The sequence below is a fragment of the Meleagris gallopavo genome, chromosome 14 (assembly GCF_000146605.3).
Source record: "Meleagris gallopavo isolate NT-WF06-2002-E0010 breed Aviagen turkey brand Nicholas breeding stock chromosome 14, Turkey_5.1, whole genome shotgun sequence".
NCBI lineage: Eukaryota > Metazoa > Chordata > Aves > Galliformes > Phasianidae > Meleagris > Meleagris gallopavo.
In genome coordinates, this window is record NC_015024.2 from 1,156,745 (window position 1) to 1,178,684 (window position 21,940).

General features: G+C 39.3%; 1 protein-coding gene across 1 annotated transcript in view; it reads left to right on the plus strand.

Moving 5' to 3' along the window:
• The window catches only part of LOC100545181 (dedicator of cytokinesis protein 3), a 49,080-nt gene that overhangs the window by 19,721 nt on the left and 7,419 nt on the right, over nt 1–21,940 (plus strand). The window contains exons 10-23 of the mRNA XM_031555496.1: nt 3,243–3,435; nt 4,700–4,827; nt 5,793–5,897; nt 7,866–7,964; nt 9,282–9,376; nt 10,728–10,803; nt 11,916–12,016; nt 12,424–12,482; nt 14,636–14,784; nt 17,298–17,383; nt 19,528–19,554; nt 19,675–19,770; nt 20,815–20,875; nt 21,318–21,411. Of these exons, the coding sequence (XP_031411356.1) occupies nt 3,243–3,435; nt 4,700–4,827; nt 5,793–5,897; nt 7,866–7,964; nt 9,282–9,376; nt 10,728–10,803; nt 11,916–12,016; nt 12,424–12,482; nt 14,636–14,784; nt 17,298–17,383; nt 19,528–19,554; nt 19,675–19,770; nt 20,815–20,875; nt 21,318–21,411 (1,369 nt within the window). The remainder of the gene's footprint in view (nt 1–3,242; nt 3,436–4,699; nt 4,828–5,792; nt 5,898–7,865; nt 7,965–9,281; nt 9,377–10,727; nt 10,804–11,915; nt 12,017–12,423; nt 12,483–14,635; nt 14,785–17,297; nt 17,384–19,527; nt 19,555–19,674; nt 19,771–20,814; nt 20,876–21,317; nt 21,412–21,940) is intronic.

Below are 21,940 nucleotides of genomic sequence, written 5' to 3' on the forward strand. Positions count from 1 at the left end.
TTAAATGTGGCCCAGATTAATTCACTGTCACTTCTGTGGGCTACAGATACCACTCAGAGTGAGTGAGGATTTTGCAATGTCTCATTTCATATTTGAAAGAGCACTGTACTAAATGAGATACTTCTGTGTTTAAAAGATCTGAATAATAATGTTAAATATTACGCTCAGGAAATCTCAGAGATGGATCACCTAGAATGTCCTGGTAATATGAAGGTGATTTGTAATTACTAATTTACGATTTGCAGATGTTTTGAACACCTACTGAAACCTGTCAAAGCAGCAGTTGCTGTGAATGTCACAACAAAACAGAGTGACTCCAGTGATTAGGGAAGCTGCCAGCAGCGTGATCTCTTTCTTAAGAAGGTGTTCTGCAAGGTTTTGAGAAGAGTTGCTCTACTCTTTTATTTAATCACTTATTAGCGGGTATAATGAGATGACACAGGAGCATGAGAAATCAGTGCACAGATTCTTTCAGATGGTGAGTGGGAGCAGCATCTGGTGAACACAAGATGTTTAGGTTGGGTTTGTTTGGTTTCTAGTTGTAGTGATCACAGGTACAGAGAGAAACTAGATTTGAGGATGGGGGTATTTTCTCTTTCTCTCTGCTTTTTTTTTGCTTTTTTTTTTTTCTTCTTACTATCTTTGCTCTAGACTTTTGTAATTTGGAAAGTTTGTCCTTGTTTAATCTTTGAAAAGTTTACTGTTTTGTTTTCCCCGTGCCGCTGTGTTGCCCCTTGATCCCAATTGCCCCATAGGCCTCTCAGCCTGGAGGTCAGGTGAGCGGAGCTGGGACATGTGCTCCACAAAAAAGTGGTGGCACTTCAAGGCCGACATTTAATTTTGTAAGTAATGATCCTCAAAACTGCTCAAGTATTTCATCATGGATGTTCCCAGTGAATCCCTTTTCTTTACCCCAATCCATCTTTTCCTGCATATAAACTGAAATTTAATATTTACGTGGCTGGTGCTTTAAAACTAAGAAATGTGGAATATTTCAGTAATTAATGGAACAGCTGATAGCATTAGCACTTCAGAAATACACTGTTGAGGGCATATGCAAGACTGCATAAATCACGTTGTTCAGGCAAACCAAGGAGATAATGTGTGAGTTTCAGAAACTTGGGCAACTGTTACACATAAATGTTTGAGGCCTTAGTAAATATAATTTCCTTCACATTTCTTTTATGTAGGATATTAGATCTCAGTGCAGCCTTTTTCAGCAGTGAGATAAAAACTGCTCCTTACTTCCAGGCAAGTAGTTTGACAAGAACAATGCTCCAGAACACTTTAGGTTCTTACACCAAAAAGGGCCCTTCCAGGAATTGCTGCAACAATACAGCTGTTCTCGAGACAGATCCAAAGCTTCCCAAAGAGATCCCATGCATATCCTTAGATTGCTACTGGAAATTCTTGATGGCCACAGCAACTCTTCTGCATCATAGTCATAGAAATAAGTTAAGGAAAACTCCTGTAACAATTTGTTGGGCCAGTATTGTAATTCTGTTTGCATTATCCTAAAGATAATGATGATTAATGGATTTGCAGCTGTTACAGCCTTCCAAAGTACCATGAACTATTTAAATGATTCATATTTGTTTATTTTGTTAGTACATTGTATCTATGTAGCAACAAATAGGTGACAACACCCAGGAGGCTATGTGGGTTTTTGTGTAATCTGAATTGAGTGTAACAAGACAAGATGTTGAGAAAGATAACAAGCACGAAGAAGAAAGAGGTAAATTTATATTCAGAATAATTTAATGGGCTCTTCAGTGTTTGCCAAGTTAGTTATAAACATAACTTACACTTTGTCAGAGACTATTAAATGCATAGAGCTGTTTGAAGGAAAAGATGCTTAGAAAAAAGACATGGCAAAAAGGAAGCTGTCTTTATATGAGATTAGAAGAGGCGTTCCGAGTGCTAGAGCCACCATGAAAGATGTTCAGACGTGTTTATGGAATGAGGAAACAGAGAAATCTATGAGGAGAAGATCTTGCAGAATAGGAGAAAATAATGATAGGTGGTAAGACTCAGGTGGGGCGAAGCTGAACAGAGATCTGCAAGAAAGCCTAGTAGATCTGAAGTTCTGCAGGATGGCAGTGTGGATTGTGTGGTCAGCTTCAGAGAAATGAAGGGAAAACAGCAAGTAAGCATGCACAGTGGTGGCAGCTTGGAAGTAGGACAGCAAAATCAGAATCTTCCCTTTGGGGTTCCCTTCACTGGGGAAGCATTGGGGTAGGCTGCACAGGGTGAAGTCTTCAGCACTGGAGGAGGTGTTCAGGAGATGTGTGGACGTGGCACATGTCCCTCAGTGCCAGGATTGGTGATGATCCAGTAGGTCAGGCTGGTGGTTGGACTTGGTGATCTTGAAGGTCTTTTCCAACCAAGAAGATTCTGTGAAAACCAGCCTTTGCAGCAACCATCATGGATCTGTATTAGTTTTAAGGAAGAAAAAATGGGGATGGCTGTTGGGTAGGACGTAAAGAAAGGAAGAGAAGAAGTGTAAAATTTTGGAGTTATGGCACCAAGTCTGTGGAATTTGAGAATAGGGGATTAATTGAAGAGATGTGAAACAATAGATGAAGAATTTGTGGTGTGTTGTAGTGATACTGTTTCTGCACTCCCATTGATTGGATAGCTCCAGCTTACTGGAAGTATCCATTATTGCAAGAATCATGTGCACACTCACTTGCATGATGTGTTGCCTCTTTCACATGAAGTTGCACCCTATCCCTGTTGTAGAGATACTGTAATATCACGTGACAGTTATTGCCATGGTTAAGGGTCTGTCAACATGCTCTTCAGAATATTTTCTGAAGAGCTTTAAGTGCCTTTTGTAGTTCCTCAGTACAAAAAGTCAATATTGAGTTAATGTAATCAGAAGCACTTTTTATATTTATTCAAAAAATGTGAACATGCAAAAAATTGACTGTTTTCTGTTCTTCTATACCTTTTTCTGTTTTGTAAGCTATTATCTAAAATATGACCTTTTGAAGTTCTACAGGAACTGTGCTCAACTTATCTTAGTATAAGTAATGCAACAGAACTTGATTTTTATATACTACTAGTGATTTGGTCACTATGAACTTGAGGTACTGCAAAACATTAACTCCAGCCATAGTTCACTATGTAGTAGCTTTTTCCAGACCCTTAATTCAGTTTTACTATTGTTTCTATTTCTCTGCCTTTAGCTGCGCTTAAAGAGTTCAGAATTTTGAACTTTTTCGTTTGCTTTTTTACAGGCTGCTTTGCTGAACTCCTTCCCCGCTATCTTTGATGAGCTGTTGCAGATGTTTACTGTGCAGGAAGTAGCAGAGTTTGTGAGGGGCACTCTGGGCAGCATGCCCAGTACTGTACACATCGGGCAGTCAATGGACGTCGTTAAGCTGCAGTCCATTGCACGCACTGTCGACAGCCGCCTGTTCTCCTTCTCAGGTAAGATGGTGGGATGAAGCCAAGGTTGGCTCTGAACTAAGAGTAAGAAGAAGATATTCATAGAGTTTGCTGTCACTTTGTTGTCAACAGTTCACTACTGAGAGCTAATGAACTTGGTAATTATTTATCTATGCAGCATCATTGTTACATATCTTCACTGGGTATTGCTTTGTTTTTCTGTGGTAGGAAATGTGAATAAATACATTGTAGATAAGTTGGATTACTGAAGGCTGATAAAATTCTGTGCCATTTCATACATTATATTACTCTTTAATTGTTTACTACTTTAGTTCCGAAGACATAGATAGGAAGATTAATCTACTTTCTAGCAAGCTAATCGCATGAGAAAGAAACAGGAAGACAGTTACAAGAGAAGCCCACCATTCTTTTAAAGTGTATTTAATCTTTACGTGGTAACTATCATACTTGTATAAATCAACATATTAGTAATTCTTTGTGATGGATTAAATGAATAGGGGCTGAAGATTGAGTTTATTTCAAATGAATGAAATTATGAATATAATAGAAGAAGATCAAAAGCACCGTATGACTTATCTACCCTAATCAGAAGTTAGTGCACTCAATACTCATCTCCCGGGTCAGCAATCTCCCATGTCCTCTCTGTCTCTCAAAATATGAGTTGCCAGACATCTTTTACCTGCCAACCCTGCCTACTCTTCCAGTCTTGCAATTAAAGGAAGATCCATTCTCTTTTTCTTGGCTCCTTTCCCTTCCATCTCTCTTATCAGTTCCTTGCCATCCTCCCACTTTTTTCCCTATTTTTTTCTGTTTTGGCTTCTGTCTTCAGCAGCTGCTGCCTGCTCTTCCTCTTTAAATACAGTTTAGGTTGGTAAGCCAGGTAAATGAGAAAAATCATCCAGTTTCCAAGAGGCATATACTTGAGAAGCTCTCTTAGCTGTGACAACAGATCTGAAAAGCACTTTGAAGTGAGGAAAGAGTCTGAACAATAAGAAATCAAGGTCTGCACGTATCAGTTCACAAATGCTGCTTTCAGGCTGGAACAATATTGAAGAGTTTGTGTATTCTGCATTTACAAACTTTTGAAATGAGATGTACTATTAGTTTTTTATATACAGCTCTTGGAAGTGTGTTCTCCTGCAATCTGTATGATAGAATTTGCACCAATTAATTAAATACGCTGTTTATCAGCAAACAAGTTTGGATACCTAAAGGCTACTGAATGAAGATAATTGAAATTCAGGTCTCTTTTATAAGAACTGTGATCTTATTTTCCTTCTTTCAGAGTCCCGACGCATTCTGCTTCCTGTGGTTCTTCACCACATTCACCTTCACCTACGACAGCAGAAGGAACTTCTCATTTGCTCTGGGATTCTGAGTAGTATCTTCTCCATAATCAAGACCAGCTCTTTGGTAATCTGCTCCTTGACTTTCTAATTCCATCACTCACTTCTTAAATTGAAGGCTGAGTGAGTTGTGTCAGTTAATAGAGGTTTTGCAAAGATCCTTCTGAAAATGAATTTCTGCTAATTTTCTGTCAGCAAAAGAACATTTGTAATCTGGGTCTGCTTTTGTATGTGTGACTCAGAGCATTCTGATTACACAGTGTTCTTGCTGTTAGGAGAGGAAAAAAAGTATATTCATTTACCTGATTTGACACAGTTTAATTTTCCTTATCCAAGCCCAGAACTTAAATGTCAGTGAAGTTCAAAAGCCCTACGCAGCTCTAGGACATGTAGTTCTGCAAGGGACAGTAACTAGCAATTTATGATTCATGTTAAGTGAATACTCTAAAATTATCCAATCAATGAAATCACACATACTTCTAGAAATTGCTGCTGAGTTTAAACACCCTGCTTTGATGATCATATAATACTCTGATCCAAATGATAACTTGATCATTTAAAGCAGTGCTCACAAACAGAGGGTGGTGAAGCTTCCCCACCTGACTCTAAAGGAGGAAGCTCATAGTGCTAAATATAAATTGTACCAGTGAGTACTTCTAATAACAAGTTACTGCTTTGTGTGAAAGGAATGAAATGAAAAGTATCGGGGTAATAAGCTGAATTAATGCTGCCATAGAATAAAGAGCACTGAACATAATCTGACCCCGTTGTGTTCTAGAATGTATGCAGATCTTTGATTACAGATTTACCTTTACATCCGTGACCCTGAATGTTTCTATGAGAGGGAGGAGGTAACATGCTGGCATCACAACAGCATCTGGTACCCATACTGAATTTGTTTGTACTTCTCTGAACCTCCATTGTGGAGGTCTCTACCAAAGCGGGTGTTTGTGGTATGGCTGGCTCAAAGAATTCTCTGCCAATCCATTTTCTCCGGTCTCTAACTGTCTGTTTGCTCACCACTTACTGTAGGAGGGAGATGTCATGGAAGAGGTTGAGATGATGGTGGAAAGCCTCCTGGACGTGCTTTTACAAACTCTGCTAACAATCATGAGTAAATCGCAGTCTCAGGAGGCGGTAAGAGGGCAGCGTTGCCCGCAGTGCACAGCAGAAATCACTGTTAGTAACTAACAATCAGTTTCTATTTCCTGCTTCTCTCTAACCTTTGGTTCAGTCCCTCATCACCACCTGCACCTCATTATCATCAATCCTGCATGAATGCCCAGGGCTTTGTCTCTTTCCCTTAGTAAGTCACTGATCCATTCCTTCCTCTGTGCTGGTGATGTCTGCGAGGAGCAGTAGGACTAAAGGAGGCTTTTGTGGATTTCCAGATTATTTTCTTGTTTATCTTTTCAGCTGTGATTGAGAATTAGTGATTAGAACGTGGGGCTTATGCTAACTGGGATGCTGCTCAGGGCTTCCTCCCTGAATGGACTTCGGACTCTGACTCCTATGGCTGAGAATACCGTAATTCCAAGCGGGCAAGTCCCTTAGCACCACCCTGGAGATCTTTCATTCATTTCTATTCTTACAAATGAAACACAGCATATTTTGAAAAAAGAAAAAGCAGAGCCTAAGTCGAGCTGTTCGGAGAAGTGGGAAAAGTCAGCAGTTTGTATGGTGTGCTAGTGTACACCTAATGAAAGAATCCTTTTCCTTGACATGTAGTGAATCAGGAGAAAAAGAACAGAAATGCTGATGAGCTTATCTGGATTCATTGCCCTTGCTACTTTAGCCTTGGTAGAATCTCTTAACACAGCTTTTGTACGATGTGTGATGCTAAACTTTTTTACAGAACATCTCTGTTCTAGTCTTGATTTTTTGTCAAATGGCTGAAACTCAGAGGCAGGCAAACACTAAGGCACATTTTTCACACGAGTGAAAAGATGGTATCTTTCTATTTTATAGAAAGATTGAAGAAAAACCCTGATAAAGAACAAGACATTTAATAGATTTTACAGCATCCAGTGACATCTCATCTTCCTTTAACTTTTGCTTTTTAACTTAATGTCATTTATCACATGCTCCATACATGCAAGAGCATGCCTTTTTTCTTAATGAAGTTCAGCCCTGTAAAAGTTCACCCCATTTCAAAGCTTCCAGGTAGATGCTTGAGCATCTATTGATTTAAGAATCAATAAAAACGAAGAGGAAAATCCCAAGTTCAGATTACCCCCATATTTGTTCCTGAGTTTGCATTTGACAGCACGGCAGTAGGTGTAGTCTTTTTTAGATACTGATTAGAAAGCAGCTTGCATGTTTCACAGGAAGTGGCAGTTAGAAGACATACTCCTTACTTTCTTGCCACTGCCATACTCAGTATCTTGGACAAACGGCTTAACTTCTCTGTGCTTTACTTTCAGATATGTAAAATGGGGGAGCCCATCTTTGGAAAACACTTTGGGATACTGTGGTAACTGGTCAGGGTGCATCTGCTTTGCAGGCCAGAAATGTAATTGTAACTCACATAGGCTTACCCAAGCTACGTTCAGAGTATCTTAATGGAAATGTTAATATTGTAGCTATTGACAACAGGTAGCTTGGTGAGCACTAATAAGCCAAATATTCACAAGATTCCAACACTGTTGGTAGCCTGTACTGATCCTGTGCTGTTATCACTATGCTGTTTTCAGTACCTCAGCATATTTGTTTAAATTATTCCTGGTATGCCCGCATGAGCAGCAGTCACACCTTTGTTAGGCACGTAACTGAGAAGGTGATTGTCAAGAACTGCATGCTTGGAGAGAAATTCTGTAATGTCTGTATTAATGATTTTAAATGATTTTTGTTTAGACTACAACGTTTGTTAAAATCCATGTAAAAACAGCACTTGTGGTAGGTCTATAAGAGATGTATTCCCATATATTAAGAGTCATTCCAGAACTGTTAACATGCAGTATTTTTAATTTCTATGCATGATAGCTTTCCCTCTCATAGGCATGGGGCCATTTCAGACCCCTCCCTTTATACCTTACCCCAAGTTGCGTTTTATATGCACAGAATTTCAGATTGTCTGATCTAAAGAATTTCTCATTTGGTCAACAGGGAGAATACGTGTCCTGTCTTTTATCTTTGCTTCGTCAGATGTCAGACACTCATTTCCAGCACTTACTGGACAACTTCCAAAGCAAGGATGAACTAAAGGTACAGCAGAACATGATGTTTGTAGGGTCACTCACTCAGAATGAGAAAGCAGAGGGAATCCCTCAAGCTTTACTTGTTCTGCTAATCATTCCCATTCTCTGGCACTCTGGTTTTATAAATCTTCCTTTCCCTCTTATGATAATAGATGTTGTGTCAAAAGAATGTTTCAAACCTGTTTTGGGATACAAATGTCTCTAGCAAATGGAACCTTTCTTGGAAAAGTAGCAATCTTGCTACTTGACTTTATGCACCCTTCTCAAATTTCTGACCATTAACTTCAGTTATGGCTTTTGATGATCTTGTGGTTGATGAGGGGCACAGACCTCTCAGGTGGCTTTTTTGTCACTGTCATTTTGAAATGGCACCTCTCAAAGCAACAGAGACCAACTTTTTGTCTCATCTTCTGTAGGAAACAGGAATATCTCAGACAACGGTCTATTTAAGAGGCAGAATAACTTTATTAATAAAGATAAGATTTTATATAGCCTGCTTTTGATTAACATGGCACTTAATAAAATAGAAACGATGAGAAGAGTGTGATGTGGCAGGAACTTATGTTGCCTTAACAACTGTGAAGGAGAAGCAGTAAGAAGTCCTTCCCGAATAGTCTTTTTAGATCATATGCATATAGAGAGGCTGAATAAATCAGGAAGATAGATTTGTGATAGAGGAATTCTTGCCTCCTGGTAGCAGGGTTCAGTGTATCTCAGGTTGATAGTTACTTGAGATTATTACCTTTCAGATAATTGAATTGCTCATAGGAAAATAATTTGATAAATTAAATAATATTAATTCTCATTAAATATAGTTTAGATAGTTTTAAAAATATCATTCATATGTTAAACCAACACAAAGATTTGTGATTGGATTAAAATTTGTCCTTACAGCCGTAAGAATGAATACTAAGGAAATGCTCAGCAGCATGACAGGTTGCTATTATCTCCAACTTTTTTTTTTCCAGCTATCAGTTCATCTAATAAAATGTGTTACCTCCTTACCTTTTCCTTCAGATACTGCCCTCTTACCACTGCCATGCCTATCAAAATAGGTGGCTTTACTTTCAGAGCAGCCCTTGTACATTATACTCATAAGGAAAATTTTTGTCTCACTGTAAAAGTTAAGATTTTAACAGCTACAACCCAATCAGTACATATTAGATGCAAATAAAGCAATATTTGTATTTGTTTTTACCATGTTTTCACATGAATGGCCTAGTGCTCAAATGGAGCATGCTGAGATGAACAACTGCTTGTAATCAAGAACACAGATCTTCAGTGCTAATGACTTTTTTCTTTTTTTTTTTTACCTATGCAATAGGAGTTCCTCCTGAAGATTTTCTGTGTATTTCGGAACCTCATGAAAATGAGTGTCTTTCCTCGAGACTGGATGGTGATGAGGTTGCTCACCAGCAAGTAAGTAGAGAAGCAGGTATAAACTTCTGTCATTCTATATCAGATTTTTTTTCTTCTAGCACTCAAAATGTGATGCATTGTGTTTCATCAGGTTGAAATGTTGTGATCAAGACAGAACCCTGCAGTACTTATCCCAGTTTTTCCTTTATTTTGACACATTGGACCAAACTGGGACTTATAGTTGTCGTTCTGTTTGTTATAGTCTACCAATATGCAAAGGTGTGAAAAATTAGAGGTTTAAACCCAAAGCTTGAAGTAGCTGCAGTAAGGATAAGAGTGGCACAAACAGCCATCTTTACCCTACCTAGAAGCACTCAGGTACGTTAGAAGAAGAGGATTAGACCTCAGCAATGTTACCATGCACATTGCAGAAATTTATTTTTCAGTTGAGTTGTCAGTGGCCATTTTAATTCTTAATTTTTTTTAATCGTTCTTTCTTCAGTTAAGTACCACAGTCTGAAATGGTAGCAGTGTCTGGAACTATTTGCTAGTTTCTTGTTGTGTAGATAAACTAGCTATCGAGTTACTACCAGCTGAGAACTGGAGGGGTTCCCATTACAGGAACGTGTCCTGGTCAGTGTGTCGGGCTCTGTGAGTTCACAGCACAATGAAAAGTGAAAGGAGTGGATCTCAGTAATTCAGGATCTCAGATTAAATGGCGTTTGTAAGAAAAGATATTTTGTTCTAAATTCTTAGGCTAAGATAAATATGTTTAGCAGTGCTTTTAGAGGTATGGTGTGCATGTGGATCAGAGATTTGCTGTTGTTTTTTAATGTTGCTGAAGCTATATCTACGTGCTATGAATTCCTGAATTTATTGCACAGCTTGATTGTTTTGCACTGAAGTGTCCTTATAGCCACCTCCTGTCCCAAATAGCGGTGGGAGGGAGAGGGGCAGTGTTGAGAAATGCAGAAATACTCAAAGATGTATTATTGTGTGACAGATATAGTACTGTTGTATAGGCAAGAATTAAAGCAGCTCAAGCATCTTAAGTTGCTTTTTTGGGGGGAAAAAAACTCCAACCATTTCTGTTAAAACAAAAGAAAACCAGGCGTATTCTTTTGTTTCACTTCAGGTGATATGGCTCAGCCATACAATACACAGTTTTAAAAACTCGTGTGTAAATTCCCCAAATTGCAATAATGATGAAGGTTCTTTACCCTTTATAACATACTACAGGCTGCTGATAAAAACATAGAAAGGTAAGTGACTTCTAACAAGTTTTAGTTGCAGTAATTCCATGAAGAATGCATGTCTGTGTGTGTAGTGGAATCAACACATGCAGTACTGTAGTGTGATTTATACTTCAGATTCAAATGTTTCCTCTTTTCTTGTCTTTTTTTGACTGCAGTATCATAGTTACAACAGTTCAGTACCTGTCTTCTGCACTGCACAAGAATTTCACAGAAACGGACTTCGACTTTAAAGTAAGGATTGATACTGAGAATATGTTGTGACATCCTTTTAAACTAGTAGCACCAAAGGAACAAGAGCTGCTCTCTGTATTTGCTGGTTAAATTTGCAGCATTTGTTTGATTTTGAGGAAGATGATCTAATCGATAAGAGAACTTCTCTGGATTGAGGGAAGTAGAACAGAACGCTCAGATCAGGCAAATGAAGCCCTTTGCAAAGGAAACAGATATTTACTTAAGCAGAAGAGCTAATGAAGCTGTTGTCTTACAAATCCAAGGATCATAAAATATGGATTCAGGCAGTGCTTTCCCTGAAGTTGGGCTCTGCATAATCTTCCTCTCCCAGGGGTCTCCCTCTCTGGCTGTAGACTTAAACCTTGGAGGAATACGCTATCTTAAGAGTGTTTTCCATATTGCCTGATAACAGATTCACAGATTGCAGATAACAAGTTTGGTGTTACTAAGGAAGAGCAGCCAGACGTGTGCCTTTGCACATGTGCATAGTATGATTGCATAAGACTAATTTCTTTGGGAAAAGACACTAAATTATAGGACTGTCATTCACAGTATTATGTAATCTCTGTTTCTTGATGGATAAAATCTGGTTAGCCTTGAGACAATGAACAATATAAACTTTGTTGAAGTAATCAGGTTTAGTTGTTTTTGAACATTGGTGCTAAGAGTTAGCCTCTTTAACTTTATTTCCTATCCATTGGAATCCTAATGTGTTTTGTATCCCAGAGTTTAAGCAATATATTGGATTACATTACATTTAGGTTACAAAAGGATCCTATCTACAAAGGAACATTGTGTGGCAATAGTGATAAGAGAAGGGAGAACAGTGTTGAACTGAAAGAGGGGAGAGGTGAGTAGAAGTTAGGAGGAGAATCTTTAGGCAGGGGACAGCGGGGCACTGGAACAGATTGCCCAGAAAAGCTGCCCATCCCTGGAGGTTTCCAAGGCCAGGCTGGAGGGAGCTTTCAGTAACCTGATGCAGTGGGTAGTGTTTGGAGCTAGATGATCTCTGAGGTCCCTACCAGCCTAAACTATCCTATGGTGTCTTCCTATGCTTGTTAAAACTTATTCCTTGGAATGTAAGATTACAAAACTTCCTTCCTGTTTTACAGGTGTGGAATTCTTATTTCAGCCTGGCAGTGCTGTTCATAAACCAGCCAAGCCTCCAATTAGAAAATGCCACACCAGCTAAGAGAAAGAAGATACTAGATAAGTAAGAAGATCTTTTATTGGCTTCCCAGTCTTTTCTGCCACCTGAAAAACTGAAACTTTTTTCTCTACCACAGGTCTCTGTGATTTATTCTGGAAGTTGGGATGTGGAAGTGCTCCACATAAGTAGATCTCCTAATATAGTGCTCTGTGATAAGTCATTTGTTTGTTATTTTTATGTTGGCTTGAATGTGAATTTAATGTGAATGAAGTTGATGCCTCCAAGCCTCTCTATGTTGGAGATGGTTGAATAGTGCCCTTAAGTGCTCTGAGTTTTGGTTAGCCACAAAGTTGGACTTGATGATTTTTGTAGGTTCTTTCCAGTTAAACTATTGTAGTCTTTTTTAACATCTCTGACTTTTGAGGTTTATTTTTTTCCTGTTAGGCAGTTATCTATCTCTTCTCTTTCAGATATGGTGATATGAGAGTGATGATGGCATATGAGCTCTTCAGCATGTGGCAGAACCTAGGTATGACTCTTCATTCTCTGTCCTAATAATTGAAGCTGAGGTAACTCCTGAGCCGTTAGAATTTTGATATTTTTTTTTTTTTTTAGCATCGCACAGTACTTTCTCTTAGCATCTGTAAAACCAGGAAGGATTTCTCTTCTACCAAAAATCCTTTTCTGCAACATCTTCATTTGAAGTAGTGCATTCCGACCAATTTAAATACTTTCTACTCAAATACAACCGTGGAAGGCTTTGGTTTGACATAATCAATGACAGTTTTTATGTATCTGCAAATACAAAATCACCTTTTTCTGATCCCAATGCAGTCTAGATCTTCATATGGAGATGTTCTTTGACATCCCTCTCCCATTCCAGACTGTAGAGCAGATATTTACATTTTCACTGGTGTAATTAATTTTATACATTTGGAGATGATTCAAAGCTGAAGTTGTGGTAGGAAATTGTAGCTGCAGATGTTTGGTTCTAATGCCTGGAAATGACATACAATAAAGGTTCTTTTTTTTTTTTTTGAGTCTTCTTCAGTGATCTGATGTGCATATAATAACGAATTATACATTACTGCTTAAAAATAACCCCAAACTGAAAAGTCTTATCCACAATAAGTCTTATCCACAATAAGTGGATAAGAGGTTGTGATAAAATTTCAACTTCTACAGTTCACCTTTTCTTAATGTATTTTGATAAAGAAGTTTCACAATGGAGAAAATATATATCACCACAAGTCTCAAAAGGTAAATGGAGAATTTTCATCTAGGACTAGATGAAATCTAGCGCCCTGCAGCAGTCTTGGGTTTAAGTAGTTCAGGATTTTAGTAATACAGCAACCAAATAAAATCTTTACTAGGTGAGAGCAAGTCTAGCTAGACCAGCATCCTGTCTGTATTGGGGATGAAAATGAACATCTATGGAAACATTGGAGGACAAAGGAAGCATATGGTATTCTACAGGAGAATGAGAAAAAGGTGCTGGTAGAGATCACAGATTATGCAAGGTTCTGAGAATGCTTAAATCATTAAGGGGGCAAAGGAATGATGCAAATCCAGTGGAATAATGGTAATGTTACTGCAAGCAGGTAGTATATTCAAACAGACAACTATTATCATTATATATGTAGACCACAAATGTATTGAGTTGATAATGAGCTGGATGGGAGCTACCTGTAAAATGCCATAAATAAAACCAGCAAAGTGCTTTTTGAGGAAATACAGAAGAATCTTCAGTAATGGAAAGGGGTTTATACTAGGCTGCAAGTTTTCCATACTTGCCCTTGGTTCTGGAACAGTTGTTCTGGCTCCACTTTCTGCAGAACAGCAGAACAATGGAAACAAATTTGATGATCAGGAAGATAACTGTAGAAGTGAAAAGAAAAAAATCTTAATGCGAAAAACTGAGTAAACCTGACCATCTCTCACAGCTAAGGTGATGCTGCCAGTTTTGAAACATTGTGTAGGAAAAAGGAGACTTTCCAATATATTGGAGATTGAGTAACTGAAAAACTGTGGAGAAAAATTCAAGTAGGAAGGAAGAAGCCTCTTACAGATGTAGAGATATTTATCACTGGCAGTTGTTCAAAATATGGCTGTTTTGATTTGTTCTCTGCAACTGCACAGTAAGCAGACCACAGAGTACATTGTTAGCAAAATGTCTTGTGTTCCTGTTGCTGAGAAGCAGTGCTGTTTTGATCTAAGTCAAGGTCAGTTACAGAACCATGGCTCCTATAGCACCAAGGATGAAGAGCTCTGTGGTTCTTTGAAATCGAAGTATGTTCTGTGAAATAGAGTGGTTTTCGCCAATCTTTTCAAAATATTTTCCTTCATAAATTGGAAATGCCTGTGGTCTCTTTTCCCCTGGATAGTATATTTTAATTTAGTTGGTTTTAACAATTTGAATTCCCCTGCAAGTGAAATGCACCAACAATTTTTGCTGAAGGCTTTTGTAGTGAATTTAAAAATCCTGGGGGCTCTGCAGGGAATGGCATAAAGCAAATGCTGTTGTTTCAGTCTGTTTAGGAAAAGTATGCCTTAGCATTCTTCATGTTTGTGCCTATGATTTTATATTGGGCCTGATACTGTCACTCTTGGAGAGGCACCTCTTCATCTCAGCGACAGAGAACAAAGGCTTTTATTTAATCACCATTGCTTTGTATTGTACAGGGGAGCATAAGATTCACTTTATTCCGGGAATGATTGGCCCCTTTCTTGGTGTGACACTCGTCCCACAGCCAGAAGTCCGGAATATCATGATTCCCATCTTCCATGACATGATGGACTGGGAGCAGAGAAAAAATGGCAACTTCAAACAGGTGAGGCAGCTTCCCAGTCATAGGTAGTCATGGACAGTTCATGTGCTTGCAGCACCCAGTTAGAAGCAAGGAATACATATCTGTTGATCCACATCCGATAGGGACGAAGATGTTGTCATGCAAATACATAAAAATAATACATTTGAAGCATGGCTCACAAAACTATTACAGGCTACTCAGGATTATTTAAGCAGCGCACTTAACAGCAAGCTGCATTTCCTCTGAATGTAGAAAAGAGCGATGAGAAAGGGGAAATAATTTCTGAAGTGCTGGGCTCACCGTTCATTGGTTTCCACACAGCTTGTCAGCCATGAAATGAGTCACACTGCAAACCAGAAATAACGACTTAACAGTTCAGCCAGTATTGTTGGCCTTTACTTCTCTGTATTCAGTTTCCAGCCAGAAAACAGTATTGTGTAACTAAATAATTATACCGTGTTTTGAAACAGATTTTGTGACTGAATATTCTTGGAGAAGTTATAGCCACTCTGCTGGAATGGTTGAGCCCAACAGAAGTTCCTTTGCTGGCACATCCCGTGAGCTGTGATTGCAGAGCAGCCAGGAGAGTGCTTGTTTTGTTGCCCAGTCATGATCAGAGATTAGTGTAAATTTTCCACTGTAAAACAGATCTTGGAAGTTCAAAGTGTGGGTAACAAAGGATAAGCTTGGAATGGATCCTCAGGTGACAGGGCTTTATTGTTGTGTTTGGGTCCATGCAGGTGGCAAGGGCCTGCAGATAGGTGCTCTGACAATTCTACCAGACAGTCACACAATGCAAACCATGTCTAGAAATTGTTTGACTTTGTATTTAAATTATCATAGTTACTGTGATATTAAAATGCCGGTTCCAGTCTGTCATCCCAGGAGAGATACAGACCTTTTCCTTAACCTGATTCATTAAAAACGATGTGGAAGAGTATTACCAAAGGCTTCTGTGGAGTTTTTTTCCTCTTCAGCTCTCTTGATTATTATTTCTACTGCTACTGCTATTATTATGGTGACATTTGATTGCGGTGCTCTTTTTGCTGTAGGTGCTGTATTAACATAACAACGGAACAGTTTCTGCTCTGGCATTTGCAGTTAGAAGTACCCACAGTCATCTTCTAGTTCCTGGATCTGATTATACTTTCTGCATCAAAGATGAACTCTTCATAACCATTTAATTTTTATACTCACTGATGTGTTCTACGCTACAGCCACAAAAATCTTTCTTAAACATAACAATTAAACAGTACAAGATGATTAAATCTTACTAGCAGCTCAAAGCCAGAAGTCATTTTTTGTCCAGTATAAAGCTAGACAGTTGGACAGATGCACCAGAGTTTTTGGACTAGTTATTGTAGCTCATGAACAAAGGGCATTTGTTTGGTTTTTTGTTTTAATTTTGATGTTTGGTTGACATTTCTAACAACCAATTTAGTCTTCAAAAATACAGAAATCCAGGAAATCCATTTTCGTGCTTTTTCTTACTTTTTTTTCTGGTAGTTCGTTTTAACAAGGTAATTTTTTTATGCAGTAGGACATAGCAGTGCAGTCTGGCTTGTGGACTAAATCATGACTCCTTTTAATGATTTCAGTAACAGGAGCACCAGTGCCATCTGTGTGTCTCTGAGTGATCTGCTCTTCCTTCTCATCTTTCCTTCCTTTGCAATTTGGCGGCTAAAAATCAAAGGAATTCAAACTATGCTCATGGTTAATTAAAAACATGCAGCGTTTCTACAACCCACTTCAACCTTTGGAAACCTCTATCTTCATTAGTATTGAAAGCATGTTTTCTTTCAGTCTTCCAAGAATACACACACAAAAAAAATCCTTTAATATTAGATATGTTGAATTCTGCACTTAAAGCAATTTTATTGGAATATCTGATATCAAACTTGATTATGGAGCACTAGACTCCATAAATGTGTAAAATGAATGTGTATTCATAACCTTTGTAAAGGAAGAGAGGCATAATAATACTGTTCTGTCCCTGTACATGTGTGAAAAAGAAATGCATCACGTAATCATAGAGAAGTCTGATAAAACTGAGTTTAATGAACAAATCTTCCAGTGTAATTGTGTCTCAGTGATTGAAAGTCAGTTACCTACCAGCAGAACCATCACAGCAGACTAGTGGTGATAAATTAGTTTCTCTGCATGGGTATTCTGATTTTGACACAGGATGTCGTTTGTTTGATGTATTTGCTCACAGAAATTGTTTTCAGAGTGATTTGTTTGATAAGAGAAAGAACATCAGAAACTCCTGGGAAGAAGCAGTGTTACCTCCCCTGGGATGTTCATTTAGACTCTGATAGGCAAATGGATAATTTTATTCTAGCCCTTCTATTTCATTGAAAAATAAGAAAAGTGTTTCCATTTAACTGAGCTACAGAGAAATAAATTGCTCATGCACAGAAGTGGGAAGGCTCCTGGGCATGAGAAATAAAATGTTCTTCCAGTCCTCTTAGCATTTGGAACTCATCATGTACACGAGCAGCTGATTTGTAACCAGTTTGGAACTTCTCATCCAGGTGGAAGCTGAGTTGATCGATAAGCTGGACAGCCTGGTATCCGAAGGAAAAGGTGATGAGAACTACAGAGAACTCTTCAGCCTCCTGTAAGTCATGCCAGTTTCTGCTCACTCTGTGTTTTGTGTGGTCACTGAAGCAGTCAAAGCAGTCATCTGTGCTGCAGTAGCAGCTCCAGTGCTGATCTTCAGAGAATGTGGTAAAGGGCACTCTGGCAGGTTTTCGTGACATGGCTCTCAGTGAAACAGAGCTCTGTCATGCTAACTCTGAGAAGATAAAACTGTATCATTCTGTGTCTGTCTTCCGTACAATCCAATAGCAGGCTGTGCAGGTAAGTTGTTATCATTGTTCTGTAAAAAATTGATTTGCTGGAGATGCCTTTCTTTTCACTTAGCAGTATGCTAAGCCCTTAGTGAGGGGCTAGTCAGGGCAGACTTCAGATTCCCAGGTGTTTGCTAAAGCTCAGTAAAGTGGATTGGAAATGGTTTAGGAAATTCCTGGAGTGTTACAAAAATAAATACGAGGCACTCTAGTGGGGACCAGAAAAGCAGAGAAGTCCTTACCCTTAAGGAACGGAGCCTATATCAGAAGTAGTATGGCCAGCAGGACTAGGAAAGGGGTTGTCCCTTGAGTACTGTGTTCAGTTTTGTGCCTCTCACTGCGATAAGATGGTGAGTTGCTGGAAGATATTCAGAGAAGAGCTAGTGGTGGGACTAGAAGGCAGGACTTATGAGGAGCAGCTGAGGGAACTGAGGTTGTTTAGCCTGCAGAAAGGGAGGCTGACGGGAGACCACATCATTCTATAAATGTCTGAAAGGAGGTTGTAGCAAGGTGGGCATCAGTCTCTCTTCTCAGGTGACAAGTGATAGAACATGAGGAAAACTGCCTCGAGTTGCATCAGGAGAGGTTTAGATTGGATTTTAGGGATAATTCCTTCATGTAGAGGTTGGAAAGCACTGTAACGGGCTGCCTAGGGCAGTGGTGGGGTCCCGTGCCAGGAAGTGCTTAAGGTATGGATGTGGTGCTGAGGGGTGTGGTTTGGTGGTGGGATTCAGTAGATCAGGTTGGTGGCAGGTCAAGGCCGAGGTCACCTTGAAGGTGGTGACCTTGAAGATCTTTGTCAACCTAGATGATTCTGTGATTCTATATTCAGACCATTTTATGTGTCCCCCAGCAATGTGCAGGCAGTTTGAGGCATAAAGCTTTGTATTTTTTCGTTCACATTTCTTCACTCATTTACTGTCAGGATGGATAAGCCTGCCCATATGTATGCTTTCCACAGAAAGCAAGTAAACGTATTCACTTTTGGTTTGTGATATTCAACCTTGGGAAGTCTGGCATTTCAAGTGTTGTACAGAGAAAAAATATATGCTTTAGAAATAAAAAAGAAAATGTCTTTGTTCTTTTATTTACTTGGCAAGGGGAATGTTCTGCTTTTCACTTGCTCCTCCTGAAGGCACGTGTAACCTGAAATGTTAAGAATTAGGGACTACAGTTTGACGTATTTATAAGTGATAGTGGTTGTATTGCCAAGAAATACAACCTTGAAGTTGAAGTCCAGCAGCCTCTGAGTTTGTATTTGTACTGTATTTTCTGAGTACTGTGAGCTCTGAGGGAGCAATTCCACAGAATGGTAGATTTCAGCTCTTTTCTCACGAAGTGAAATAAACAGTTGATGCTGACTTCCATGTCTCAGCTGTTCTGCTGAAGTGGGAATCGGGTCCTCAGGGTGGAAATCATCCTCTGAGAACACACCCAACAGTTTCTCTTTCCTCTTGCCAGTACAGAAGTGGCAAGTTCTTTGACAAGAGATCTGTTTCAGGCCCAGGATACCAGCTTTCCTTTCCCATTTTTTTGCAAACAATTTTGAGTGTTTTTACTTGGGCCTTTTCTCATTCTTCAGCCACCTCACTGAGATTCTCCATGTACTGCCTAGCTGATCAGAAAATGATTGCTTTTGTTTATGTACAGTTTAAATAAATTGTGATGTGACGTTGTTTGGTTGCTCACGAGAGACCAAAATTTATGTGAGAATGAGCAGATTAATTTGCTTTAGGTTCAGACTCCCAACTTCTGTGTGCTGTTAGAGAAGTTGCAGGTAACAGCGCAGCAATTAGTTGTAGCTCTGAGCAGTGCTCTCTTTCACACATTTTACACAGCATTATGAGGGTATTTTTCCTTTTCCTGTCAATTCTGTAATTTCCTTCTCTTTGCTTCATGCTGCCTGGAGTAGAACCCAGCTCTTTGGGCCTTATCCCAGGTAAGACAGTCATTCTGTGCGTTTGTTTCATGAGGAAGGAACCAAGTTGTCCATGACTGCCTGCATGCACAGCACTGGTTCTGCAGAAGCCTCATTTGCTGTCTTTTCATCTCTGCACAGTTTGCTGGAGAAGATTGAGCAGGAGACGTGGCGAGAGACTGGAATCTCTTTTGTTACATCGGTAACTCGCCTCATGGAGCGCCTGCTGGACTACAGGTATCTGACAGCAGTGTTATGTGTCCTCAGTGTGTGTATAAGAAGTTTGTGAAGAGGTAGTACCAAATTTATCGTGTACAGAGAGCGTTTCCATTGTTTATCAAGCTGCACCCATCAGGGAAGCGTTGTATAAGTATGTCTAACTCAGTGCTGCAAGGCTCCAAGTGAAAAGCAAAGAGCCCTGGCTCTTCTTCTTGGCAGATCATTCCTGTTAAATAGCAGAGGTGAAGAAAGTTGTTCATCCTCACAAGTATATATGTATATACATATAGATATTGATGTATGTAGTATCATACATTATATATAAAATATTATATACACCATGTTAGATACACATACACTCAGAGTTGTTTTTGTAGAACAGTTGGCAATTAGAAACTCTTAGAACTCACCCATGTGTTTTTATCTGTATCCTGCTGATGAGTTCCAATATTTATTTGGTTCTTCTGCTACTCAGTGGAGGTGAAAACTGGGAGTGGATATTGGGCAATCACAAATACTTCACTGCACTTTTTAGTTTGTTCTTTTTGTTCTCCTGACCAGTTTGATCAGACCTGCTCTTTCTTTTCCTGACAGCAGCTGCTGTAAATCTAAGCAAGACCAGATATCTGAGACATGTCAAAAGAGAGTGTGAGGGAGCTGACTTTCTTTTTGGTGCAACTATCAGTGCAGCTTTGTTACACAGATACTCATTTTCATGCTTAGTACAGGAACAGATAACAGTTTTTTAATATAGTTTCAATAAGCAGCAGAATATTTCAGTCCCAGAGCAGAACAAAATAGGGAACTGCATCAAAATGTGGAACTGCCCAGACTAAATGTGTAATAATTGTTGGGGCAGTTTGCGAGTCCCATACAGGGCTGTGAAGTGGAGAGCTGTGCTGATCAGTTTTGACACTTTGTGGATTCCAGCCACCAACTAGCTGACAGCATGGCTCTCAGAAAAGTTTGCTGTGTCTTCTTTGAAAGTTTTGTCTCTTTTTTTTTCTTTTTTCAAAAGGAAATCTTTCAGATGTGTGTTGTAACATTCCTCTGCCTTTTTAGGGACTGTATGAAAGGCGATGAAACAGAGAACAAGAAAATCGGTTGCACTGTTAACCTTATGGTAAAGATGTTTCCTTTATTTCCTTGTGCAGTGTAACTGACGCTGGGGTGGGGAAGATTGGGTAGGAATGTGTGTCAGGCAAGGTGCAGGATCTAAGGGCAGGCAGGATGTAATGACAGAGCTTAGGAGGACCTTCTGGGACCTGTGGTCCAGCTCTGCATGGAGCTGGGTGCTGTAAGTCTCACCTCCCCCCAGCTGCTTTCTGAGGGTCTTTTTGATAGAGGTCCCACAAACTTCTTGCCTTTTTTTTTCATGTTGGACTGCCCTCACTTTGAAAATAATTTCTAGCATTGTGAGTTAAATCTGCATGAGTACAAAAAGAATGAGTCCTTTCCTTTTATGTTAATCTTTTTTCAGTACTATTATACATACAGAGGCATCTCTGATTGTTGTGGAGGAAGGAACTTTCTCAGTGAGAGTGACTGCTCTCTTTCTCTTACAGAATTTCTATAAATCGGAAATTAACAAGGAAGAGATGTACATCCGCTACATCCACAAGCTGTGTGACATGCACTTACAGGCTGAGAACTACACAGGTTAGTCAAGCACCAAACAGGGGCTGTTTGAAGTCCCACTGAAAGGTTTTGATTCTTGTAATCTTATTCTCTATTATCTGTTGAATTTATTAGGAAAAATGTTGTTATAATCAGCTACTTAGAAAGATGAGAAGCTGAGGTCCACCTCATTCCATCCAGTTAGTTTGCACCCTGAATTTTGTATTAAAAGTGTTGTGCAAGGAAGGTTGATTGAAAAATCACAGCAGAGGAATGAAAATCACGAGCCCGCTGTTGTATTACCATTCCCCAAGTTTCCTTGTGTATGTAGGGAGCACTTTAAAAGTCTGCTGACTCTAATTCTGTGTTGTCCAAGCTGTGTTTACAGCGACAGGCCCCATCTCAGTGTTACACAGCTCCATTCAGCTGTGTGTTGCACATCTGAGTATCTGACTGTGCATTTGAATCAAGTAGCTAGGAGAAAGAAACTCGACAGATTTGTACCTAAAAGTCAGGTTTATCAGAAGGAGCCATGTGCTGCTATTTTAAGCCATCAAATCATGTAATGTTA